This window comes from Chrysemys picta, chromosome 5 (assembly GCF_011386835.1).
Source record: "Chrysemys picta bellii isolate R12L10 chromosome 5, ASM1138683v2, whole genome shotgun sequence".
In the NCBI taxonomy this organism is placed as follows: domain Eukaryota; kingdom Metazoa; phylum Chordata; order Testudines; family Emydidae; genus Chrysemys; species Chrysemys picta.
Genome location: NC_088795.1, coordinates 90,602,985 through 90,630,852, shown reverse-complemented (window position 1 = coordinate 90,630,852; position 27,868 = coordinate 90,602,985). Strand labels below are relative to the sequence as shown.

General features: G+C 43.1%; 1 protein-coding gene across 7 annotated transcripts in view; it reads left to right on the top strand.

Annotated features, from left to right (window-relative positions):
• The first annotated feature begins 931 nt into the window (after window positions 1-931).
• CEP135 (centrosomal protein 135) overlaps window positions 932-27,868 on the top strand; it is a 97,514-nt gene continuing 70,577 nt past the window's right edge. For 3 of the 7 annotated variants that reach the window (XR_006172558.2, XR_010601469.1, XM_008163839.3), the window contains exons 1-6: window positions 932-1,549; window positions 6,320-6,484; window positions 9,180-9,370; window positions 14,451-14,618; window positions 23,473-23,614; window positions 25,195-25,279. Coding sequence is in view for 5 of the 7 variants with exons in the window: in XM_008163839.3 (XP_008162061.2) it covers window positions 6,372-6,484; window positions 9,180-9,370; window positions 14,451-14,618; window positions 23,473-23,614; window positions 25,195-25,279 (699 nt within the window). In the remaining 2 variants the exon portion in view is untranslated. The remainder of the gene's footprint in view (window positions 1,550-6,319; window positions 6,485-9,179; window positions 9,371-14,450; window positions 14,619-23,472; window positions 23,615-25,194; window positions 25,280-27,868) is intronic. The other 4 variants (XM_008163841.4, XM_008163847.3, XM_008163854.4 and 1 more) reach the window with 4 other exon arrangements.

Sequence of the window (27,868 nt, the reverse complement as noted above, 5' to 3'; positions counted from 1 at the left end):
GTCACAGCTAAACACAAGGTTGAACCCTGCAACTGGAATCCATGTGGGGTTTCATCAAACAATTACAACCCATACTTGATGAGGACCGCATCCTGAAAGATCTTTACTGAACTCCTTCTTCTGGCTTTCAAATAACCCACCAACCTTGCCAAGATCATAATCAGAAGCATGCTTCCCACAGACCAGGGCACACCAACCCAAAGCAATTTGGCTAGTCATGAAACTGGTTTTCAAAGCCTCTCTGATGTGCAGCACGCCTTGCTGTGCTCTTCTAATCACCCTGGTGTCTGGCGCAAGACGATTGTCTGACGTTGCTTTCACAGAGGGAGGGGTGATTGATGACACGTACTCAAAACCGCCTGCAACAATGTTTTTGCCCCATCAGGCATTGGGAGCTTAACCCAGAATTCCAACGGGTGGCGGAGACTGCGGGATAGCTACCCACAGTGCACTGCTCCATAAGTCGCTGCTAGCCACGGTAGTGGGGACGCGCTTCGCCGACTTAATGTGCTTAGTGTGGACATACGCAATCGACTGTATAAAATCTAATTTTGTAGTGTAGACATACCCTAACTTTCATAATTTTATCACAGACATTGCAATACTTATTCATCATCTTAAAGTCCCTTCTCTCAATCATGAAAATCTCAGGTTATTTATTTATTGCAGAGAAAATCTTGAAAATGGGACCTGCTTTCAAAGGTTCAAGAACCACAAGGAAAACAAAAAGCACCCAATGGGTTTTTTTTTTTTTTATTCTATTACTTTTAAAGGCCCATGATTTTTAAGCCACTCGGGATTTTCTTCTGCTTGACTCATAATTTTCGAATACTTGGGGCTGGCAATACTAGCAATTGGGCAATTCCAGAAACAGGCCAGACTGGGACAGGGGTTTTTCGCTGTCCTGTAACGTTCCAGCCACCCACTGACCACCGCGGTGCAGCGAGTGTCGCTCGGTGGCTGCGAGGCGCCGCTCAGGCCGGGGCTAGGTGACGCAGACGGACGGTGCTTCCACAGTTAAGACGACTTGCAAAGACAGACTACGTGGGCTGCGCCCTTGCCCTGCTGCCGAATGCGGTACGAGGCGGAGGGTTTCTACCCCAGCACCGTCCGGCCTGGGCCGCCCTGGTGGTGTGCAGCTGTCGGGGAGCAGCCGCCGAGCCCGTCTGCAGCTCCTTTCCGGTCTCTAGGGCCGGGACCCCACCCGCAGTAGGCCTAAGAGGCAGATCCCGCGCTGGTCGCTGACACGAGCGGGCGGGCGGGCAGACACTCTAGGCAGCCACGACGGAGGAGAGGCTGCTGGGAGCCCCGGTGCCGCTAGGGGTTGCTCGCTGTAACCTTTGCACTGCGGCAGTTGGTGCGGGACGCGGCGCAGCTCGCGCTTGCCCGGTTGCTGGGGTGACGGGGCGGAAGTGGACCTTCCTCCGCGCGCCATTTTCAAACCGCTGGTTCGGCCCAGCTGGAGTCGCCGGTGAGTGTCCCTCGCCCCCGAGGTCAGGGGCGCGGTCGTTAGGAGCCCCCCGGAGCTTCGCTTCCGCCGCTTTCCGGGGTAGGAAGGGCCGAGCTCTACGGGGGGTCACCGTCTATTGCTATGGCGACATTGATGACAGTGATGTCAGATGCGGGAGGGCTGGGAGCTCCCGGGGCCGGGGGGATTCCGGTGCCCGGGTCTGGTGAGGGGTGACCCGGGGCTCCTGGAAGCAGGGACTCGGTGTCGCTTAGCGGCAGGGCTGGGCGGTCCTGTGCCGCCGGGTGTTAACGACCCTCCCGGCATCACAACGGACAGTGATGGTGGGGCTGAGTTACCATCATTGCGTCCCCACAGCCCGCGCCCCAAGCCCTGTGCGCCCCTCCCTGAGACGTGTCCGCCGCCTACCCCAGCCGGCCCCTCCTAGGAGTGACTGTGTCTGTGCCCAGGTGTGTCTGTGCTCCCACTGTGCGGCATCTATCCCGATCTGATGTGTGCCTGGCCCGCTCTCATCCTTACACTAGATCAGGGGTCGGCAACCTTTCAGAAGTGGTGTGCTCAGTCTTTATTTATTCACTCTGATTTAGGCTTTGGTGTGCCAGTAATACATTTTAACGTTTTTAGAAGGTCTCTTTCTATAAGTCTATAATATATAACTAAACTATTGTTGTATGTAAAGTAAATAAGGTTTTTAAAATGTTTAAGAAGCTTAATTTAAAATTAAATTAAAATATAGAGCCCGCTGGACCGGTGGCCAGGACCCAGGCAGTTTGAGTGCCACTGAATCAGGTCGTGTGCCGCCTTTGGCACATGTGCCATAGGTTGCCTATCCCTGCACTAGATGCAGGCAAGGGGATCTGCGTCCACTCCCACCCGGCCCCTCCCTCCGACCGCAGTTGCAGCCAGCTACCTTCCCACCCTGAGGCCTCCCAGTGATTTACCCACCATCTATCCCATGCTGACTCCTTACATATATCCTTCCTGTAACCTTTGCAACCCCACTGCCCCCACTATGTGCGCGCACACACCCTGACCCATCTCTACAATCTGTGCAAACACCCCTTGCCGACCAAAGGCGGATTAAGATTTATTGGGGCACTGGGCACAAAAAAAACATTTGGGCCCCCCCATATCCTGTGGAGCCACGACCTCTGGAACTGGGAGTGGGTGGGACATACCCACCCACTTTTTAACTTTTTAGCAACTAGGAGCGGCAGTGGCTGCACTTTGCAGGGAGGGAGCTGATAAGGTGCTGCAAAGCGCGGCCCTTGTTAGTGGAGCCAGTCTCTTCCTGCTGGGAGCCCTCACCACGGGGACCTGCCCCCTGCTCTTCCTCTGCCCCTAAGATGCTAAAAGACAACGCACGGTCTGTCTGTGAAACTCTTTGTCAGAGGATGTTGTGAAGGTCAAGACTATAACAGGGTTCAAAAAAGAGCTAGATAAATTCATGGAGGATATGTCCATCAACGGCTATTAGCCAGGATGGGCAGGGATGGTGTCCCTAGCCTCTGTTTTCCAGAAGCTGAGAATGGGCGACAGGGGATGGATCACTTGATGATTACCTGTTCTGTTCATTTCCTCTGGGGCACCTGGAATTGGCCACTGTCAGAAGACAGGATACTGGGCTAGATGGACCATTGGTCTGATCCAGTATGGCCGCTCTTATGTTCTTAATCATCAAGGGAGCCTGGACCACTGTGGAGAACCCCAGACCCTCCACTTGCCCTGGGTGGGGGCTGCTCTTGGGCTCCTGGCTCCCCACCCAGGGAAGGTAGAGGGTCTGGGGTGCCCTACAGTGGCCTGGGCTTCCTGGGCATCTCTTACCGTGCCCGGCTCCAGCCTCCGGCTTGGCCAGGGGGTGTGGGGCCTCAGGGGGAAGAGGAGGAGCAGGGATAAGGCCACAGTTCCAGCGCAGCAAAAAATTGCTGACCCATTTCTGCAATTGGAATCTGCATTTCTATATGTATACTTGGACTTTAAGAAAACCTTTGACAAGGTCCCTCACCAAAGACTCTTAAGCAGAGTCGGCAGTCATGGGACAAGAGGGAAGGTCCTCTCATGGATCAGTAACTGGTTAAAAGATAGGAAATGAAGGGTAGGAATAAATGTCCAGCTTTCACAGTGGAGTATGGTAAATTTAAGGGTCCCCCCAGCGATCTGTGCTGGGACCTCTGCTGTTCAACATATTCATAAATGATATGGAAAAAAAGGATAAACAATGAGGTGGCAAAGTTTGCGGATGACACAAAATTACTCAAGAAAGTTAAATCTAAAGCTGACTGCGAAGAGTTACAAAGAGATCTTCCTAAACTGGGTGAGTGGGGAACAAAATGGCAGATGAAATTTGGTATTGATAAATGCAAAGTAATGCACGCTGGAAAACATCCCAACTCTACATACAAAATGAAGGGGCCTAAATTAGCTGTTACTACTCAGCTGTGGGGGTCTGGGTGCAGCTAGTTTGGGATCTGGATGTGGGGGCTTGGAATGGTGCAGGAGGGTGGGGCCTGTCAGGGTGGGGGTTTGAGTGCAGGGAGCTCAGTGGGGGATGGTCTGGGTGCAGAGCTGGGGGTCTGGAGGCAGGGTGTCTGGTTGCAGGGAGGCTTCAGATGCAGGGGTTGAGGTTCAGTGGGGTGGGTTCAGGTATGGAGGGTTGGGTGTGTGTGTCTAGGTATACAGGGTGAGGTTTGACAGGAGGGGCAGGTATGGGAGGTCTGATGCACAGGGGTTGGGCGGATGCGGGGAGAAGCTCCTCGTATAGTAACCCCTGCCCCCCGTGGCTGAGGAGCGATAGGGGCAGGAAGCAGGGGAGGATGCTGAGCTTCCTGCAACCAGGGGGAGGTTTTGGGGTGTGGGTATGCCACAGCCCCATCTGTTCCTTGCAGGGGAAGAGGAAGGCCTGTCCTCTCCTGCCTCCAGTTCAGCCGGGACTAGCAGCTGATCCTGGCGCAGGATAGGAGCCACTGACTGGGGTGTCCCAGTGATTTACCTCTCCACCAACTGCTTTGGGTGCCTGAAACAATGTACCTGCGTTGCTAGGGAGGGGTGCATGACCGCTCTTGCAGCTTCCCTTTGCTTCCCTGTCAGAAAGTCATTTTTCTGCAGGGACATTGATTCTGTGCAAACGCAGTGGCACAGAATTCCCCCAGGAGTAAGCCTGATGTTTAACCTTCCATTTCTAAGCAAGCTAACAGAGAAGCTTGACAATTTTATCTGGAACTCTCCCTAGGCACTGCCGGTATTTGGGTCCCTTTTCCGTGAGGATTCAGGCCAGGACATAGTACAAAGATGGTGCTGGGTGGTTTTATGGATAATCTTCTCTTGACTACGTGTGGTCCCCACGTGTCCCTGAACCTCCTATCCCCATGTGTCTCTGTGCCCCAACTCAGCCATTCCCCTTCCCCCACGTAGCCCTGCAGCCCCCTCCCCTTGTGTCCCTGCACCCCCTCAGCCAGCCTCCTCCCCTCATCCCTATGTGTCCCTGCACCTCTACCCCCTGTCCTTATGTGTCTTTTTTCCCCCACTCAGCCATCCCCCTATCCCCATGTGGCTCTGCACCTCCCTCCCCACTGTGGCCCTGCGCCTCCACTCCCATTCAGCCCCTGCCCCAGTCTGTCCTCCCCTACTAGCCCTTATGAGCCCGCTAGACACCGCCCCCCCCAGCAGCTCCCTACTGTCTGTCTCCCCATATCCCCTGTCTCTTGACCTGGCCTGACAGGCGCTGTGAAGAAGGCACTGAAGGCTCTCTCTCTTCCTTAGTTGGCTGGGAGCGGCTGCTCTGTTCTAGTGCCACAGCACCCTCTGTTGAGCAAAAGGCAGAAGTGCATCAACTTTCCAGCAGAAGCTATTTTCTGTAAAAATAAAAATATGCATGGCATATTAATTATGCGCATGCACAGTGGTGCAGAATTCCCCCAGGAGTAATAATCCACTGGAAATGTCAACCTTGAGTGAAATTTGTATGTGAAGGAAACAAAATCTTTTTGAGAACTGGTCCATGGATCTCACTCCTGGTGGAGATCAAAATGACCACAAAATTCAGAAAGTGCAGAATTCACTTTGAGTTAGTCTTCGCATAAAAATATCTCCCTGAAGTCTGGTTCTTGCTGTTGGGAGGGAAAAGAGAAAGAGAGAGTTTTTTGTGTGTATACCTCAAGTGAGGAGCTCAGATAGGCGTAGTATAAAAATCTAGATAAATAATTTCTTTATAATAAAACTCAGTGTAAGTGGACGGTGTTTTTTAATAAAGGCTTTTAGTTACACAGTGTATCGAGAACATACCGTATATACTCGATCATAAGCCAATTCGTTTATAAGCCGACCCCTGCAAGATGGATAAGTAAAAAATGGAAGTTTTTTATGACCCATTCATAAGCTGACCCTATAATTCAGGGGTCGGCAAACTTTGGCTCCCGGGCCGTCAGGATAAGCCGAGTGTCTGCAGGCACGGAGGTAAACCTAAGTAAACAAAGTGTCCCGGCCCGCCAGCTGCAGCTGCTTCGGAGGCTGTGGGGAGAGCAGCGGGGCCAGAAGTGGAGAGACTCTGGCCCTGCCTCTTCCCTTCTGGCTCTGCTGCCTCTCGTTGCCCCCTCTGTTGGGGGGAGGGGCTGTGTCCCACCTCTCCCTCTCTATATCCGTTCATAAGCCGACCCCCTTCTCTGATACTTCCCTTTTTTACTAAAAAAATTCAGCTTATGAACGAGTAAACATGGTATATAGAAATCTATATTTCATATACAAAAATACTATTTATTTATTTTATTTTATTTTACCAGAGAGGATTACTTTTACTTATTCATGTTGTATAGTGGCAAGAAAGAAACTCTGTATATATTCTATAATCTTTTTCAGATCACCTTGTTTTTGCTGGGAGCGATAAAATCACTTTTGAAGCATATTCACAATGAGCACGGCTGCAGAGCGAAAGTTCATTAACCTCAGGAAGAGGCTAGATCAGCTGGGCTATCGACAACCCTTGGGAGTGGAGAGCTTGCCTCTGGTGGAAAAACTTTTTAGGTATCCAAACAAAAGAGAAATCTTTAAAAAGAACATTAGCCATAGCAGTGCATGCTACTTGACTATAAAACTAGTGGAAAACTCTTATTCTTTTAAAAAATTGCTTTAAAAACAAAAACAAAATTTTCTATTGAAATAGGGTCAAATGAGAAATTGTTTAAAGTGAACATTTAAAATTTTATGAGATTTTATTGGGATAGTTTCTAAGTATTGACAAGTTAAGAAAATCCTAGGACAACTGGGTATTTACTGATCTCTATAAAGATGATCTTCACTTAATTTAAAATGTCTAAACTGAGGCTAAAAATGAAAACTTACCTCCTGACTCTGGTTCTTAATAATCTTATGTGGGTAGAATGTATATATCTGTGTCCACATTTACTGAAATGTGTAATGGGATGCAACTGGTTGCATAAAGCAGAAAATGAATGTAGCTAAGTAGTATGTCTGCAGGACAACTCATCCACTCTTCAGCTGTTTGATGGCTTTGATGCCATTAGGCACACAGGAATTGCCATACTGTATCAGAACAGAGGTCCAGCTAGTCCAGTATCCTGTCTCGGATAGTGGCCAGCACCAGATGCTTTGGAGGAAGGTGTAAGAACCCCACAATCAGCAGATGTGGAGTAATCTGCCCCATACTTAGGTCTCATCCTGAGTACCAGTAGATTGGTTTGAGCCCTCTGAGGTATGAGGTTTAATGTTCCTTTCACAAAATTTGTTACAATTAATTATGGTAACTAAATATTCTTGAGATACATATCAATACCAAAACCTTTGTTGCCGGCACAGAGTGCCCGAGGACAGCAACAGCGGGGTTCGTTGCCCAGTGTGCTTCGCGCCAATAAACACACCAGAGTGGAGAAGCAATCAAAGTTTATTTGGGATCCCAAAGCGGTGCAAGAAGACTGGCAAGTCTCAAATCAAGCACACTATCATAAACAGTTTCTTTCTTCTTATACATTTTTGCAGCTAAGCCTCACTCCCCCCCCCTTCCCCTCCCTCTACCCCTCCCTTCCCTGGTAACAGTTACTAAGCAAATAGCAATTACATTTAAGCAGTTAAGTCATTTTTGGCAGCTATAAGCCTAGCTTTTTAGTAACTTCTTTAAACAGTTATCTTGTCCTTTTTCCCTTTGAACTGTTATTTTCCCTTCAGCCAGAAACATGCAGGCCTCATTATTACCGCTTGATACTGGTGTGAGCAGGGGGTTGCACACAGATAACTGGTTGCTTACATATTCCAATTGCACCTGGCTTTTGAGGTCGATTAGAGTTTAAACATAGGAGAAGTTTGGTTCTTTTGGGCCTAGTGCAGGAAGGCTTCATTGACACTAGTGGCTTTCCACCCTCCCGAGTTACCTAGGGAGATGCCTAGTGACACCAACACCTTTTTGAATCGCGTTTAAATTCTTGGCCTCGGTGACTTCCTGTGGCAATGACTACCACAGTTTAATTACATGTTGTTTATCAATTTTGAATTTCCTTTCCTTTAATATAATTGAATGTCCACTTGGTCTTGTGTTATGAGGCAGGGATAACCAAAGTTTTTGATCTGCCTTGTCTATACCATCTATACTTTTATCATGTCTCTTTTTCTTCATCTCCTTTCTAACATAAACAATCCCAATCTTTTTCACTCTTTCTTCATATGACAGTTTTTCCATGCCCTTGATTATTGTCGTTGCCTTTCTTTGAACACCCTTAGTTCAGAAATTTCCTTTTTGAGAAGGGATGCTCACAGTATTTGAGATGAGGCTGCATCGGTGATTTATATAAAGGCGCTATAGTATTTTCTGTACTATTCATCATTGTGTTTTTATGCATTTTATGCCAGTTCTCATTTTCAGTCTTAATGGACAAACCAATCTGTCCACCCAATTTTTAAGCTCATGTGTTGCAGTTTATCCTTGAAGAGCAACATAAAACATTTTATTTTAGAAAAAACAAAACTCAAGGCAACTCATTTTGTCTGCAACGAGAGCAGATCAACCTAGTTCCTGGTTGAATAACCAGGTCCAGGATATCCATAGACACAAGATACTTTATAAGAAAAAATTGATAATCTAATTGATTATTGAGATAGAAGCTTTCTTGATAGGATACCATTTTCCATATTGAAAATTTAAGGAGATTTCTATTTAAAACAATAAAACTACGTGTGCTGCTGTGAATTTTTCTTCACAAAGAGAATTCTTTAGGGAAAATTAGTTAGGCCTAATTTTAGGAATACATTTGTTAATCCCACATTTTTGGTTTACAGACACTTGGTATGTTACAGAAACTAATTATTGGTGGCCTCTGGCCGTTCTGCCAGCATTATTATGTAACCATAGAATCCTTTCTAAATATCTAGCAAGTTGTAACCAGTAATTCTAGACTAAAGCCAGAAAAAAAAGACCAGCCACATTTAAGTCTATTGCATTATACTGCATTAATATTTTGAAGTTTGCACTGAATTATCATCAAATCTGTATAGTGAAAATTCTGACTTTATATTACCTATGTTTTGGAATGTACCTGTGTATAAGAGAGGGAGTCTTAACATCTCTCTAGTAGATTAAACAAGTAATTTAAAAATGGTTTCAAACAACATGACTGCCTTTTTAAGGACAAAATAACCATTTGGGATCATAACTTTCAATTTGGTAGGATTCTTACCTGAATTTAGACTATCTGCTGTCTTTTGATTTCAGTGACCTTGTCCATACAACAGAGAGCCTGCGCAGTACAAAGTTATCTGCTGGAAAAATTGAAAAAGAATGCAGCAATTTTGATGCTTTTCTAGAACCTTACAAAGCAGAGAATGCTAAACTCACCAGGGAAAATAATGAATTACATTTAGAAATATTGAAACTGAAAGAACAATCTGATCGTCATGTTAAAGGTAACTGAAAAGTATCTTAATTTTTCATGTCTTTTTGAATATCAAAAATAACTGGATTTTGTTTCAGATTGCACATATGGCCCTGATCCTGCAAATTCTTCTGTATGTTCTTAACTTTAAGCCCATGTGTAGTCCCATTGACTTCAGTGTGTTTACAGACTGGGGCCTAAATGTACAAAGGTTTGTTCTATAATCTAAAGGCTGCTGAACTCCAATACGTTAACATACTGACCATGTCAAGTTGCATTTTTTTCTGAGATAATTCTACTACAGTGATACTCAGACTGAGCCTTGGGAGCTGCAAGTGGCTCTTTAATGTGTCTTCTGTGGTTCTTTGCAGCACATGATATTAAAATACTGTGTGATTTTATTAACCAGTCTAAGTTATTATATTAACCAATCAGGATGCTTTTTCTATTTTGTTAACCAGTTGTAGAATACTTGGTCAGTCAATTTGCTTTGAGAATTTTTTATATATATAATATATAAAATAAATAAAATAGTAAATGAAACAATGAATTCACACTACTGTGGCTCTTTTGGGTAATGTTAATTGCTAATTTGACTCCTGAACCACTGAGGTCTGAGTATCACTGTTATACAACATGGAAAAATTGCTTAAAAATTAAAATACTAGGAATATTGCTGTTTAAAGTGTGGCTTTACTCTGAAAAGGGACTATGTGTGTATACATATGAATGAAAAGTCTTTTTATGTGGTTCTACCTTTATGATCTTTCAGTGACTTCTAAATCAAATTTGTTCATTTTTCAAATTTGTGGGTTTTTTCCCCATCTGGCAAATTGCAAACTCACCCTGAGATCTAACAGTGAAGCCAGTGTTCTTTCTGGCTCATCACAAATACTTAGCTCTTATAAAAATGCTTTTCATCCGTAGATTCAAAGTGCTTAAAAATTCTGTAACTGGAATTTAGTTAACAATCCTGAAGAGAATCTAGTTCAATATTGCAGAGTTGTATTAGCTATACACTTCTAAAAGGAAAAAAATAGTATCTGAATAATTAAAGTAAATAGAGTTCACTCTGAATATACACTTAAGTAAAAAACAACCACATTACTGTCTGTTTTCAGAATTGATGTGCTCTTTAATTGAAGGGTATTAATGGAAGCCGCAGGTCTAATGGAAAATCCTGCTCTCTGACTGGTTTCTCACAAAGTTGCTCAGATCATGCTAAGCAGATGAGCGAAAGCCATTGGATCCCTTCCAGTCCTAGCAGCTAAGAACAGGAAAGGAGGGAGAAGAAGTTCTCTTTTAGATTTGCAGGGACCATAAGATAAATGACACACTATCATTTTCTTAAAATACCATTGTTTGTGATATTGGTCCTCATTATTTAAACAAGCAATGTTTCAGAGTAGCAGCCGTGTTAGTCTGTATCCTCAAAAAGAACAGGAGTACTTGTGGCACCTTAGAGACTAACAAATTTATTTGAGCATAAGCTTTCGTGGGCTACGGCCCACTTCATCAGATGCATAGAATGGAACATATAGTAAGAAATACATATACATACAGAGAACATGAAAAGGTGGAAGTTGCCATATCAACTGTAAGAGGCTAATTAATTAAGATGAGCTATTATCAGTAGGAGAAAAAAAACTTTTGTAGTGATAATCAAGATGGCCCAATTTAGGCAGTTGACAAGACGGTGTGAGGATACTTGACATGGGTAAATAGATTCAATATGTGTAATGACCCAGCCACTCCCAGTCTCTATTCAAACCCAAGTTAATGGTATCTAGTTTGCAAAGTAATTCAAGCTCAGCAATTTCTCGTTGGAGTCTGTTTTTGAAGCTTTTCTGTTGCAAAATTGCTACCTTTAAGTCTGTTACTGAGTGACCAGAGAGGTTGAAGTGTTCTCCTACTGGTTTTTGAATGTTATGATTCCTGATGCCAGATTTGTATCCATTTTTTCTTTAGTGTAGAGACTGTCCGGTTTGGCCAATGTACATGGCAGAGGGGCATTGCTGGCACGTGATGGCATATATCACATTGGTAGATGTGCAGGTGAACGAGCCCCTGATGGCGTGGCTAATGTGATTAGGTCCTATGATGGTGTCATTTGAATAAATATGTGTACAGAGTTGGCATCGGGCTTTGTTGCAAGGATAGGTTCCTGGGTTAGTGTTTTTGTTGTGTGGTGTGCGGTTGCTGGTGAGTATTTGCTTCAGGTTGGGGGGATGTCTATAAGCGAGGACTGGTCTGTCTCCCAAGATCTGTGAGAGTGAGGGATCATCTTTCAGAATAGGTTGTAGATCTTTGATGGTGTGCTGGAGAGGTTTTAGTTGGGGGCTGAAGGTGACGGCTAGTGGTGTTCTGTTATTTTCTTTGTTGGGCCTGTCCTGTAGTAGGTGACTTCTGGGTTCCCTACTGGCTCTGTCAGTCTGTTTTTTCACTTCATCAGGTGGGTATTGTAGTTTTAAGAATGCTTGATAGAGATCTTGTCGGTGTTTGTCTCTGAGGGATTGGAGCAAATGCGGTTATATCTTAGAGCTTGGCTGAAGACAATGGATCGTGTTGTGTGTCCTGGATGGAAGCTGGAGGCATATAGGTAAGTATAGCGGACAGTAGATTTCCGGTATAGGGTGGTGTTTATGTGACCATCGCTTATTAGCACAGTAGTGTCCAGGAAATGGACCGCTTGTGTGGATTGGTCTAGGCTGAGGTTGATGGTGGGATGGAAATTATTGAAATCATGGTGGAATTCCTCAAGGGCTTCTTTTCCATGGGTCCAGATAATGAAGATGTCCTCAATGTAGCGCAAGTAGAGTAGGGACATTAGGGGATGAGAGCTAACGAAGCGTTGTTCTAAGTCAGCCATAAAAACGTTGGCATACTGTGGCACCATGCAGATACCCATAGCAGTGCTGCTACGAAACTGAAACTGCTGAGCTTGAATTAATATGCAAACTAGATACCATTAACTTGGGTTTGAATAGAGACTGGGAGTGGCTGGGTCATTACACATATTGAATCTATTTCCCCATGTTAAGTATCCTCACACCTTCTTGTCAACTGTCTAAAATGGGCCATCTTGATTATCACTACAAAAGTTTTTTTTTTCTCCTGCTGATAATAGCTCATCTTAATTAATTAGCCTCTTACAGTTGGTATGGCTACTTCCACCTTTTCATGTTCTCTGTATGTATATATATTTCTTACTATATGTTCCATTCTATGCATCTGATGAAGTGGGCTGTAGCCCACAAAAGCTTATGCTCAAATAAATTTGTTAGTCTCTAAGGTGCCACAAGTACTCCTGTTCTTTAAACAAGCAATGTTCATCCTATAAATGCCTTTACTTTTTTATCTGTGAGCTTTTCATACTAATGAATGGTCAGAAAGGAAATAAGTATAATGTCAGATCTTCATTGTTTATCACTGAATTATTTTAGAAGTATCTGGGCTAAATATTACGGTATGAACTCTCCAGAATTTGCAGATAAACATTTTGTAAATTGAAAGAAAAACTTGGATCTTGTTTTATGTGTTTCAATACTGAAGAGGTTTTAAACTTTTTCAGTACACTCGTGAGAAATAATGTCCACAGATGTCCAGTTTGTTTTTTTATTACACTGAGTTAAAATTGAAGATTCCTGAGGTCAGACTTCATTTTAGCCCATGACTATCATAAGTAAATTCCAGAGTAAGTTGTTCTGCCCACATAAAATATAGATCTTGTTCCAGTCTTGAACACACACAACATGCCACTGGCACATTCTAGTCTGGAAGTTGACAGCCTCATGTTGAGATTTTCAGGAAGACTTTATTAACTTAAAGTAAGAAAGACCTATCAAAACAAATACCACGTACATTAATAGAGTAGAGTAAAATATACCCTTCAATTGTATAATATATATAAAATGATTATTACTTTTAGGGCTGTATTTAAAAATCAATTGTCAGTGGACTTTCTTTGTGTTCCTAAAGCTTCCACAGATAAAGTAAAAATTTGTTGCAAAAAATTAGTATCATAATACTTTTACCACCACCTTTAATAAAATTAACTGCAGTGTCAAGATGGTAGTACATTTTAAAATAATAATGTATCCTTAATATTGACAGAGAAAGCTAAAGCGTCTATGTTCTCTTTTGTGCAATAGTATCACAATGACAAATGTAATCAGCAAAAGCAGTATTCCAGTATATTTATCTCTTCTTTTTTTATTACTATCCTCACTACGAATGAATAGCCAGTGATGGTTTTCTTTGCTGCACCACCAGCATAGTCCTGGCTATAAAGACATCTTAACCCTTTCAAAGGAGGAGCAAATCAGTCTAAGGGTGATATTCGGATGGCACAGAGCAGTCATAATAATTGCTTATGCCACTTACTATTCATGACATAGAAGGATAATTAGTTAATGGCTAGAAGAAAGAGGATCAGAGGGGTAGCCATGTTAGTCTGTATCCACAAAAACGAGGAGTCCAGTGGCACCTTAAAGACTAACAGATTTATTTGGGCATAAGCTTTCGTGGGTAAAAAACCCACTTCTTCAAATGGACTCCATGCATCTGAAGAAGTGGTTTTTTTACCCACGAAAGCTTATGCCCAAATAAATCTGTTAGTCTTTAAGGTGCCAAGAAAGAGGATGTGGCCAGGATGTTTCTGAGCCCTTGTGTCTGTTGCAGCCTGGCATAAGTTAGAGCAGCACAACTCAAGAGGAAGAGCCTGTACAGAGCATCACTGAGATCATTGGCAAAGCTGAGCTTTAAGCTGCTTTTGCACATCACCCTCGTGACCTGTGTTCTATAGTTTGACAGAACTAGAAGTCTCCACCTCATTCCACTGGAGTCTGTCTATACTGAATAAAAATAACAATAATAATAATCTGTAAATAAAACTCAGATGTTACTTACATGAAGTAAGACTTTAACAGCTGAAAAACGTATTCGTAATAATGAGAGAAAATTTGCATCAACTGTGCAAAAAGCTAAAGAACTACATAACAGTATCAGCCCCCGTATAATTGTCATGTTTTTGAAAATGAGGACATATGACTCCTTTATGCATATTTTTGTACGATTAGAATATTGATAGCTATTGTTTCGTTTTTTTCTAGACTTGAAGGCCACATTAAGAAAGGTTGAACATGAGACAGCTGACTTGAAATTTCTGAATAATCAATATATACATAAAATTCGATCATTAGAGCGAGATAACAAAGCCAAGACTGAAAAAATTCAGCAACTTCAGGAGAAGAATCTACAAGCAGTAGTACAAACTCCAGGTACGACCACTGCATATAAAGCAATCCTAGATAGTCTTACTTTTCCCAAACTGTGATGATGTTCTACTTTCTAGGTAAGGATGAGAAGCTTGGATTATCTTCTTAAACTTTTGGCTCTCTGCTCTGCAAGTCTGCTTTTCCATATGTTTAAGAAAGATTTGTGTAACATATTGTTATCAAAGAAAGATGATGAGTTGCCTCTGGAAAATTACATAGTTAGAACATGATCTTAAAGGGTATCATGTTAACCAACATAATTTTGACCGTGACTCTGCTACCAATGGCAAATCATATTTAACACTGTCAGCTGGTCATGGGTAAACCCATGTCTCAGTAGTTTGTCTTTAACATTATACAGTTGGTCGTGGATAATATGCTTTGTCCCTGTCTATATTGACTTCACAGTAATGGTCAGCATCATGTTAGTTAACCCGTTAGAGCAGTCTGAAGGCTGCTGTCCTGTAACAGCCACAAAGGGTTGTAAACTTAGTTCAAAATCAGAGTAATATAGTGGCTTCTAAATGCAGCCTCCTTGTTTTTAGTAATCATGCCTCTCCCCTGCCTTTCACTGGTATGCTGATAGCAAGATGGGTGTGTGTAACATGAGAACCTACTTTGGCTGTACAGTTTCAGTATCATCATCCTTGCATCTGGTTGATCCTCTCTGAGCCACTTACTTACCCCTGGTCTACACTGGGGGGAGAGGATTGATCTAAGATACGCAACTTCAGCTACGCTATTCGCGTAGCTGAAGTCGAAGTATCTTAGATCGAATTACCTGGGGTCCACACGGCGCGGGATTGACGGCCGCGGCTCCCCCATCAACTGCGCTACCGCCGCTCGCTCTGGTGGAGTTCCGGAGTCGACGGTGAGCGCATTCAGGGATCGATATATCGCGTCTTAACGAGACGCAATATATCAATCCCGGATAAATCGATTGCTACCCGCCGATAGGGCGGGTAGTGAAGACGTACTTTGGCTTTTGCAGCTGAAGTCAGTTTTCCACCCCAGTACTAAACAATCATACTGCACCAAGCATCTAGCCCTCTGGGAACTCAAAGAACTTAAAGTAGTCTCTCTCTGCAGGTCTCTCTGATAAATGAACATGTGCTAGTGTTTAATTTCACTTGTTAGGGTAACTTCTCTCTTTCACTTCCTTTCCCACATTCTTTCAAATGGGGAAATGTTCGTGGGGAACTGCAACATTTAAGGTTTTACTTCTGAGTTCTTTTGGTTACCCATCCACTATTTGCATCTGAAAGAAACCCATGTGCAATTTAGCCAACATTAAGCTATCTTCTACTCTTTTTCACCTCCATGCATTCATGCTCCTCCCTTGGGATTTTTGTTAATTTCTTACTTGATGACCCATTGTACTGTTCTTTTATGTCTGTGGCTTTACTCCTTTCTTTCCCCTCTCATTTTCCTGCTCAAGAGTCTGCTGCAATTACCCCTATTCCATGCACAAAGATCACACATCATATTTAATCTTCTGGTTAGTAGAACTAGTGGTTACTGCCTCTGAAACTAGTCAGTGCTGTCCCTCATATTTTTTATTAATATAATACAATATAAAAAAAACTGTTGGTGCACGTGGCTCTTTAATTTACAAGTAAATATCCAAGATTGCTAAAAGCATCTGTAATATAAATTAGATTGATAAGGTAATGAAATTAATAACAGACCATTTGGCGTTATGGGTGGAAGGAAGGGTAAGGAAAGAGGCATCAGTAAACAATGAGGAGGTAAGTTTAGTCACATCAAGTATATCCTAAATGTTGTTTTGTTTATCCTTTTGACATTATATATATATATAAATATATATATATTTTTAATTCAGAGCTTTGCTGCTAGTAGGACATAGATAAGTGGTGGCAATCTCACTAAAAGGCGTATTTTAAGGAGAGACAGGTTGTTTACTGAACAGGAGTGACACATCATTTGGCCAGAGTTGGTCACTAGAGTGACACAAGGAATCCCTTTTGTCAAGTGCTGAGAGTGCTGGAGAAGCAGAAATCCTAGCCCATGCTTCCCTAGGAAGATGTGAAAGTTATTTGCAAATGCTGATGCACTACTACTAGATCACTTTTTCAGCCTCTCTTCTGTTTTATCTCTCCCCACTGTGTTTTGTCTTCTACTGCTAATTAATTCCTAATTTAGACTCACTTCTGCATTTCTGAAAAACTTTCCAGTGGCTTTGTAAAGACACAATGAACGAAGCTGTCAAAATCCAATCAATTCTCTTGATTTTAATTTTGCTGCTGGGGAATTTGCACAAAATTTTCAGGTGTGATTCTCTCGCTCATCTTTCAGAATTACTGGAAGGATTCCTTCAATCCTATACTGAACGCCTTTTTACTACAGAAACATTATCTCATAGCTTTGTTTATGGTGGTTTATTTTTCAGCTGCAACCTTTTAACATAGCATCACTCAAGGTGTATTTTTGTAGCAATAAGAGTTCTATGGCTCTTGTGTAGCTGTAGAAACTTGCACTGGTCTGCAATTCCATGCTTATATGATCATATGATAGCTGGTGAATCCCAGGATTCTTGTTGCTCCATAATATTCTGACCGTGGAAATTATTCTTTCATACAGGCAATCTTAATTTTTCTCAATGTGACATCCATTAGTGTCAAAGCATATGTCAAACGTATAATTTTGGTATGTTTAGTGATACAGTGCAGGGCAACTGCACCTGTAGTCCCCCCTCCAGGATTGCTAAGAGCACCCAGCTTCTCTTAGCTTCTTTTAGGCTTCCAGCTTCTCAGCCATCATGTGTCTTGGATAGAGAGCCATGTCTCTCTCCCTCCTGACAGGGTGTTTTTCCAGGTGGCACAGTTCCCTGCCTACACTGTGGTATTCCCAGCAAGCCCCATCGTCTGCACTTTTTGAAGGCTGTAAACAGCATAATGGCCCACAGTTATAAATTACCACACAGCTATTTATAAGCAAGCATGCTTATTGTTAAGGTGAAAGCATTACAGAGCAAACATATTAAAAACAATACAAACCTACCCCGCCCTGCTTCTTCCCATTCCTACCCCTTCCCCGCCCAGTTCCTCCCCCGAGCACTCTGTGCCCTCGCTCCTCCTCCCTCCTCCCCATCCCCCCAGTGCCTCCTGACGCCGCGAAACAGCTGATCTATGGCAGGCGGGAGGCGCTAGGAGGGTGTGGGAGGCACTGATCTGGGGGGATGGGGAGGTGCTGGTAGGGGGTCTGCCGGTGGGTGCTCAGCACCCACCTTTTTTTTTTTCCACATGGGTGCTCCAGCCCTGGAGCACCCATGGAGTCAGCGCCTATGCCCTAAGCACCATATGTTTTGCCAGCATAAGTGGTAGTGTGCACAGTGCTTTGTTGGTGGGAGAGCTTCTCCCGCCAATATAGCTATCGCCGCTCATTGAGGTGGTTTTACTATGTTGACTGGAGAGGTCCCTCCCGTTGGCATAGAGCAGCCACACGAGCAATCTCACAGCAACATAGCTGCATTGGTATAGCTGTGCCGCTGTAAGCTTGCTATTGTAGACATGGTCCTAGATTCAGAACCAGAACAACCAGGAATAGTTCAGTCTTTCCTTTATACAGTTTGGACCTTTGAGCTTGGCCTCATGTAACAGGTGATCAGCAGACAATTGCTTACTCCTCACAGGAAAACACCCAGTCTTTTGAAGCTACACTAACTGGAGATGAGGAATTTGCATTAACCTCTCTCTAGTCACTTTGCAGGTTTGTCCCAAAAGTCCCTTCTTATCTGGCATATTGTTCAGTATAGTCCTTCGATCATTCAGGCCTCACATCACATCTCCCCATAACATTACATTGCAATGTAAGCCTAAGGTTAGTGGGACTCAAGCTAGCTGACCCATTTCAGGGAACCCTGGGCTTGAGCATCTACAGTGCATTTTAACTCTAGGTTAAGGATTTTCTGATTCATGTTTGAACCTTGGGCTCTGGCATCCACACTGCAGTACACAGACCCAAGTCAAAGTAACCCTATCCCAGAGTGCCTAGTGTCTTCTGCCCCCAGTATCAACTTTCTTGTGCTATTAATGTGTTGTACTGTGGGAAAACTCTACTGCTCTCCCTGTTTCCTAATTGTGGGATTTTAGGTGCCCATAAGGAGTACATGAGTACATACACTGTATAATTAGCTCATTTGGTGACTGTCTCAGTAGAATGACTGCAGTTTGAGAAGACTTTATATTGAACTACCATCTAATGCAGAGGTGGGCAAACTACGGCCCGCGGGCCACATCTGACCCGTGAGACCCTCCTGCCCGGCCCCTGAGCTCCTGGCCCGGGAGGCTAGTCCCCGGCTCCTCCCCTGCTGTTCCCCCCACACACACACAGCCTCAGCTCACTCTGCCGCCGGCGCAGTGCTCTGGGCAGCAGGGCTGCAAGCTCCTGGGGCAGTGCCACTGCAGAGCCCGGCCTGATCCGGTGCTCTGTGCTGTGCGGTGCGTGGCTGTAGCACCGCCAGCCACCGGTGCTCCAGGCAGCGCGGTAAGGTGCAGGGAGCTGGGGGGCTAGCAGGATTTGATCATATGTTTAATCTTTATGGGATTGAGAAACATCGCCGACAGCTCACTTTCCTGGGCTAAAGAAAACTGCATTTCTTTAAATAGTATTCTTACTTTACTTTTTGCCATCTTATATTCTTACTGCTTATTGGCCAAAGTGCTGGGGACAGGGGGACGGTTGGTTCAAATGTATTAAATATAAATTTAGCATGGATAGAAAAGCTGGTGTTTTTATTCAAATAAATTATTGAACCCACAGTGATCCAGGTGGGAATGGTAAAGTCATGTAACTGAATCACTCAGCTCCACTTTCTAGTCCTCCTTTTATATGCTTCACGAGTGCCAAAATCCAGGCTCTGTGTGAACATTTGCAACTATATTTTAAACCTAAAAATTAATCCAGCTCAGAGCAGGATTAGCTGCCACTGAAGCATCTGAATACTAACCAGATGTTGCTACCCAGCTGGCAAAATGCCATCATCTTTTTAATTCCTTTTTTCTCCATTAAGCTGGATTCATTTTTTGCTTCAGTCAAAGCAGTATGTCCTGTAGATACCTTATCCCTGCCTCTGCTGCACCTTGTTTAGCAAGAATAAGGGATCCCTGGGAGGCTGCAGAGAGGTTTTGGGGCTGGCTCCCATTCACCGTCCTCACAGCGCACACAGACTGGGTGCCCCTGAACGTGAAGGCGCAGGGTGGGGGGTGAAGAGAGCAGAGCAGGGACCAAGCGGGAGGGAGTTGGAAATGCAGGGCTTCCCGCTCAGCACAGCCAGGGGAGGGATGACTCCCAACATCCTGGGAGCCGCCTCCCACCTGGCAACTTTGCTCCGTGTTCCGGGCAAGCTCTGCACAGCAGCAAAGAGGAAGAGGAGCCAGAGTTGATGCCACTGCAGTTGGAGCAGGAAGGGGGAGTACGCTCAGCCAGGCAGTAATGGTGCTTCCAGTTGCTGCCCTGGCTGCCTGCAGCGCTGCTTCTCTGGGAGCAGGAATTCTGGGATATTTCCAGAGGACTTCCAGAACCTGAATTAAGCTGGGGCTGCCTGCACACAGAAAAGCAATAGGGCTTGGACCTTAGGTCCCAGCTTAACGTGGGCTCAGACTCTCCAGCCCTGCAGGGACCTGAAACCCTAGGTTTGAGCCCTGGGTTAGCACAATTGGTGTGTGGACACACGGGGTCAGGCTTAAGCCTGGGCTTTCATTGCTGTGTAGTAGAGCCCTGCAATGGGACTGGGATCCTGCAGGACCTGCTGCCATAATAGCAGGAGCAGGTAAAATGTACTTTGTTGCAGGCAGGATTGGGTGGGCAAAAAAAACAGACTATGATAATTTGTTAAATATATATTTATATTCACCAACTGTTGTTTTGAGGGCTGTCAAGCAATTAAAAAAATTAATCACGATTTATCGCGCGATTAAAAAATTAATCACGCGATTAATCGCACTGTTAATAATAGAATACTATTTATTTAAATATTTTGGGATGTTTGCTACATTTTTAAATATATTGATTTTAAATTACAACACAGGATACAAAGTGTACAGTGCACTTTATCTTTATTTTTGATTACAACTATTTGCACTGTAAAAAAAATAAAAATAAACAAATAGTATTTTTCAGTTCCCCTAATACAAATACTGTAGTGCAATCTCTTTATAATGAAAGTTAACTTACAAATGTAGAATTATGTACAAAAATAAAACAATGTAAAATTTTAGAGCCTGCAAGTCCACTCACTTCTTGTTCAGCCAATCGCTCAGACAACAAGTTTGTTTACATTTGCAGTAGATAGTGCTGCCCTCTTCTTATTTACAATGTCACCTGAACGTAAGAATAGGCATTCACATGGCACTATTGTAGCCAGCGTTGCAAGATATTTACATGCCAGATGAGCTAAAGATTCATATGCCCCTTCATGCTTCAACCACCATTCCAGGGGACGTGCATCCATGCTGATGATGGAGTCTGCTCAATAACAATCCAAAGTAGTGCGGACCGAGTCGTGTTCATTTTCATTATCTGTGTCAGATGCTATCAGCAGAAGGTTGATTTTCTTTTTTGGTGGTTCGGGTTCTGTAGTTTCCACATTGGAGTGTTGTTCTTTTAAGACTTCTGAAAGCATGCTCCATGCTTTGTCCCTCTCATTTTGGAAGGCACTTCAGATTCTTAAACCGTGGGTCGAGTGCTGTAGCTATCTTTAGAAATCTCACATTGGTACCTTCTTTGTGTTGGCAATGAAAGTGTTCTTAAAACGAACAATATGCTGGGTCATCATCCAAGACTGCTATAACATGAAATATATGGCAGAATGTGAGCAAAACAGAGCAGGGCACATACAAGGAGTTCAGTCACAAATTAAAGTAACGCATTATTTTTTTAACGAGCGTCATTAGCATGGAAGCATATCCTCTGGAATGGTGGCCCAAGCATGAAGGGGCATATGAATGTTTAGCATATCTGGCATGTAAATACCTTACAATGGCGGCTACAAAAGTGCCATGCAAATGCCTGTTCTCATTTTCAGGTGACATTATCTCCCTTAAATGTAAACAAACTTGTTTGTCTTAGCAATTGGCTGAAGAAGAAGTAGGACTGAGTGGACTTGTAGGCTCTAAAGTTTTACATTGTTTTGTTTTTGAGTGCAGTCATGTAACAAAACAAAAAATCTACATTTGTAATTTGCACTTTCACGACGAAGAGATTGCACTACAGTACTTGTATGAGGTGAATTGAAAAATACTATTCTGTTTATCATTTTTTCAGTGCAAATATTTGTAATAAAAAATAATATACACTTTGATTTCAATTACAACACAGAATACAATATATATGAAAATGTTTAAAAAAATCCAAAATACACCTCTACCCCGATATAACGTGACATGATATAACACATATTCGGCTATAACGCGTTAAAGCAGTGCTCCGGGGAGGCGGGGCTGCGCACTCTGGCGGATCAAAGCAAGTTCAATATAATGCAGTTTCACCTATAACGCGGTAAGATTTTTTTTGGCTCCCAAGGACAGTGTTATATCGGGGTAGAGGTGTATTTTAATAAATTTCAGTTGGTATTCTATTGTTTGAGTGTGATTTAAAACTGCGATTAATCACGATAAAATTTTTTGAGTTAACTGTGATTATTCAACAGCCCTAGTTGTTTTGTCTGTTTTAGTATCATGGGGGAATCTGTCTCTTTTGTGGGATTTGCGGGATCTAAGTTTTTGCGGGTAGAAGTGAGATAAAAATGCAAGAAACAATGCTGGAGTGAGTCGGAGTGGGTATTGCGGGGCAGGATGGGTATGGGATTAAAAAAATAGTCCGTTGCAGGACTCTACTTTGTAGTCATCCCTCAAAGAGGTTACATGGAATTCCAGCCCATAATAATACATTACCTTTTTTGTTTAGTATGATAGATGCCATAGATACTTACACTTAATTCAATAAAATTTTGTCCAAGATGTTGCAGGAAATTGCCATATCTTTTACACTGAAATGTACAGCAAAGGCAGAAAGTGAGGGGGAGGAGGAGGAGAATAAAATGTGGGCCAGTATGTTGCATGTTGTGCAGCTTCTATTCATTTTTATTGCGTTAATGAAAATTTATCATATCATTTGTTGATCTCACTATTGAATGGGGGTTTAATTTGTCTTAATGTTTCTCTGTAAGGCAACGCTGGCATTTTTAAATCCAGTCACTGGATTCTCTGCTAAATCCACTAAATTTGGAATTGCATGTCAGTGAACTCTGTCTGCATTATTACATGATAGGGTAATATCTTTTCTGGACCTACTTCTGTCTTTAAGAAGAGCTCTGTGTAGCTCACAAACTCATCTCCCCCACCAACAGAAATTGATCTAGTAAAAGATAGTACCTCACCCACCTTGTCTCTCTAATATCCTGGGACCACCATAGCTACAACAACACTGCATACATTACATGATGACTATTGAGATTTGTCTGTTTGAAAATATTACAAATAGAAATAACAGAATCTGAAAGTTGTTTAAAGTGTTGTTTAAACATTTTCTCAGTAATGTTGTTACTAGGAGCTCTTGTCCTTGTAGCCACTGCTTAGTTGAGAGGGTGAGGGTTGGTGAAACAGTAACAAGTTCTACAGTTTGTGTTGTAGAAAGTAGAGGCAATTGGAATTAGACAAAATTAATGTGTAGTATTAAGGATGTTGTCAAGAATGTATGACTTCTATTCATGGGCGCTTCTCTGTGATGAAAAGAGGGAACATGCCTATTCAGAAGCTATTGAATACTTCACTTCAGATGAAAATATAATATCCTCTTTTACTTCAATTTCAAGTAATAAACATTTGTGGATTTTTAGGTGGCAGGAAAAGAAACATTCCATTCAGGCGTCAACTCATGCAGATTGATCAACCTGTCCCTCCTTCAGGAGTCAGCACCTATCCAATTCCTCAGCCAGATGACCCCTATGTTGCAGATCTTCTTCAAGTGGCTGATAACAGGTGACTTAAAGATTTTTTTCAAAATGTTGAAATGTTGGTAATATATATTTGCTATTGTAACAATGTTTTTCTCATCATTCTTTAATCTTTGACATCATATAGCATTTCATGTCTCATTGCTATGAAGCTTTGCAGCACCAATCACACATTCACTTGATTTGCTACTCTATAGCCCTTCTAGATTTTTTTTGCCAAGAAGAACCTCTAAGTGCATGGAGATTTAGTCATTCATGTATGTCTGTGGTAATGACACCAGAGAAATCAATTTCTCTAGGAAAAGATAAAGGTTACATTTCTTCATTCTTAATTTCTGTGTATGACATAAGAATGGCAATACAGGATCAGACCAATGGTCCATCTAGACCAGTATCCTGTCTTCCAACAGTGGCCAATGCCAGGTGTTTCAGAGGGAATGAACAGAACAGGTAATCATCAAATGATCCATCCCCCGTCACCCATTCCCAGCTTCAGACATTAGGGATACCATCCCCGCTTATCTTGATTAATAGCCATTGATGGACCTGTCATCCATGAATTTATCTAGTTCATTTTTGAATCCTCTTATAGTCTTGACCTTCACAACATCCTCTGCCAAGGAGTTCCACAGGTTGACTGTGCATTGTGTGAAGAAATACTTCCTTTTGTTTGGTTTAAACCTGCTGCCTATTAATTTCATTTGGTGACCTCTAGTTCTTGTGTTATGAGAAGGAGTAAATAACAATTCCTTATTTACTTGCTCCACACCAGTCATGATTTTATAGACCTCTAGCTTATCCCCCCCTTAGTCGTCTCTTTTCCAAGATGAAAAGTCCCAGTCTTATTAATCTCTCCTCATACGGAAGCTATTCCATACCCCCAATCATTTCTGTTGCCCTTTTCTCTACCTTTTCCAATTCCAATATATATTTTTGAGATGGGGTGACAAGATCTGCACGCAATATTCAAGATGTGGGCGTAGCATGGATTTATATAGAGGCAATATGATATTTTCTGTCTTATTATCTGTATAATACTACAAATCTATAACACACTAGCAATGGAGATTTAATAAACAGCTTATTGTCTTAAAGCATTTCCCTTGAGATTCTAATATAGTGCCTTAAATGAATTTTAGTTCAAATACTGTGAATTAAAGTCAAGAGGGCAGTGTTTTGTGGAGAGGATGTTTCATCTTAGGTATTTGTCATATATATATATATATATATATATATATATATATATATATATGTTTGTTTGTTTGTTTGTTTGTTTGTTTGTTTCCTTTTCCGCTTATGTATTAAGTATGTTTGTTTGTCCTGGGAACTTGAACTTGTATGAGACTCTAGTCATTTAAAAAAATCTTTTCTGATATCTTCCTGGTTTTCTTCTGTTAAAACTCATCTACTTTTCATACTGAAGCCTCTGTACCTATATTATGCATGACCGTAACTCTTCTGTTTAGTCCAATATATCTCTTGCGGGGGCAAGGTGCAAATATTAATAGAAAACTGTTGAAACTCCATCTCACTAGAATATGTTTGTGTTGAATTACTGAATGAAACCAATCTGGACATATGCACTATATTGTAAATATATTTCAGAATTCATGAACTTCAGTTGGAAGTAGCCGAATTGCAGGAAAAGCTGGAGATATCTGAACGTGGGGTGAAAAATTATAGCAAACAGGTAGAATAAACACTTTAAGGTTTTGTTTGTTTGTTTGTTTTTTGCCACAGTAACACTGGGAATAGTCTGTGTATAATTTGTATTTTTACATTACTGGAAAAGCATTAAGTGTCAAATATGGTCAGAATGAGTTCCATAAATTAGTAATATTTTTCAACTCCTATTCTATACTGTTTTGTTTTTACACTTCTGGATGAAATTGCTAATGCAAAGATGTTAAGATGTTTTCCTACTGTTTATGTTCTGTTTGGATCAATGATTCCATTAAATAACATATATTTAATGGCATTTAAATTCAGGTTTTCATGTATGTATACAAGCACAAATCATTCCAGGATCACTTTGATGTACAAATATACACCCTAAGGATAATTTTTTTGTTAAGTTTGGACTATACCTATTTGAAAACTATTTTTAAAAAATATGTATCTGGTTAGGATAAACTGTCTTTGCAGTTTTTTAGTCCATATGTGGTTTATTAGATTCCTGTTTTGGACTAACGTACCAACTTTTAGACTTGCACTCTGCATATGTGGAATGATAGGTAGGATATCTTTTTATATAAATAATATTGGCTTTTTAAACATATGTAAATAAAAAAAAAGGTGATTATAGTAAATGACAAAATATTGACTTAGGGCTTGGCTACACTTGTGCGTTACAGCGCAATAAAGGAGCTCCGGGCGCCCTAGCTCACTCCCCATCCACACTGGCAAGGCATGTAGAGCACTCTGACTCTGCAGCTACAGCGCTGCTGGTACTCCACCTTGGCGAGAGGAATAACATTTGCTGCGCCTTGGGTACAACGCCCGCGCGTCAGTGTGAACGAGGTGTTGCGTTACTGCGCCCTGATCGGCCTCCGGAAATGTCCCATAATCCCCTTAAGTCAAGTGGCCACTCTTGTCATTGTTTTGAACTCCTGTAGGAATGCAGAAATGCCCTTTCAAAGCTCCGTTTCTGACAGCCGGCATGCAAGCCATTAGTGTGGAATGCTGTGTGTGAGAGAGAGAGAGAGGGGCGGGGGTGGGAGGGGAGTGGGAGGTCTGCTGCTGTCTGAACTTACAAGACAGCATGCTGACATGCTCTCAGCACCCCAAAAACTCACTCTCTCTCCCCCCACATACACACAACACACTCCCTGTCACACTCCACCCCACCCCATTTGAAAAGCATGTTGCAGTCACTTGCATGCTGGGATAGCTGCCCATAATGCACCACTCCCAATGCCGCTGCAAGTGCTGCAAATGTGGCCCCGCCAGTTCACAAGCAGCTGTCAGTGTGGACAGACTGCAGCGCTTTCCCTACTGCGCTCTCCGAAGGCGGGTTTAACTCACAGTGCTCTACATCTGCCAAGTGTAGCCATGCCCTCAGTTTAAATTAACGGGGAACAGATGCTTTAAAAAAAAATCTCAGGAACAGGGTATATGTGCAGACTTAAAATTACAAATATTTTGAAACCAAATAGTTTAATAACATCTATTACTCTACTTAAATTGGGTCTTGGTTATTAAGATTTTAGTTTTCTCATCCAAAAGTGGATTTCTTTTAAAACTGATGAATTCTTGCTAATTTTTTAGGGTAAATTCAAATCTTGTCTTGGAGTTCTACCTTCACCATGTTTTCTCTGACAGTGAGAAAACATGTGACCTTGTTCCCCGCACCACTAGCCTCGATTCCTTCTCTCTTTTTCTCTCTCCCTCCCCCACAAAGCCTTTTTTCAGAGAAAGCCTTGTGAATGTAAACCAGTTAAAATAGCTTGCTAGGGCTGATTGTTTGTCACTGTTTCCCCTCCTCCACCCAAAAAAATTCTTGTGCTGGTTATAACCCACCAAACAGCTACCCACAGCTGATCTTTGTGATTCATGAAACCCACAGCTATGCCTGCTTTAATTTTTAGTGGGGGAGATCCCCAAATAATTTTGTAGCTCTGAAGGGAGGGTAAGGTCTGTTGTTCTAGGGCTGCTGAAAGCTGCCTTTCAGCTGTCTGCTGCTAAGCCAAAGGTGGGCAAACTATGGCTCGCGGGCCACATCCGGTCCGCGGGACCCTCCTGCCCGGCCCCTAAGCTCCTGGCCCGGGAGGCTAGCTCCCAGCCCCTCACCTGCTGTTCCCCCTCCCCCACAGCCTCAGCTCACTGTGCCACCGACGCAATGCTCTGGGTGGCGGGGCTGCGAGCTCTTGCCGGGCAGCGCAGCTGTAGAGCCGCGGCCTGACCCGGTGCTCTCTGCTGCGCAGTGGCATGGCTGGCTCCAGCCGGGCGGTGCGGCTGCCTGTCCTAGTGCTCTGGGTGGTGTGGCTGTAGCGCTGCCAACCACCAGTGCTCCAGGCAGCGCGGTAAGGGGGCAGAGAGTAGGGGGGTTGGATAGAGGGCAGGGGAGTTCAGGGTGGTGGTCAGGGGGCGGGGGTGTGGATAGGGGGCGGGGCGGTCAGAGGGCAGGGAACAGGGGGGTTGAATGGGGGCAGGGATCCTGGGGGGGCAGTCAGGAATGAGAGGAGGGGTTGGATGGGGCAGTGGGGAGCAGTCAGGGCGGGAGGTCCGGGGGCAGTCAGGGAACAGAGAGCAGGGGGAGGGTGGATGGAGCCGGGGAGGG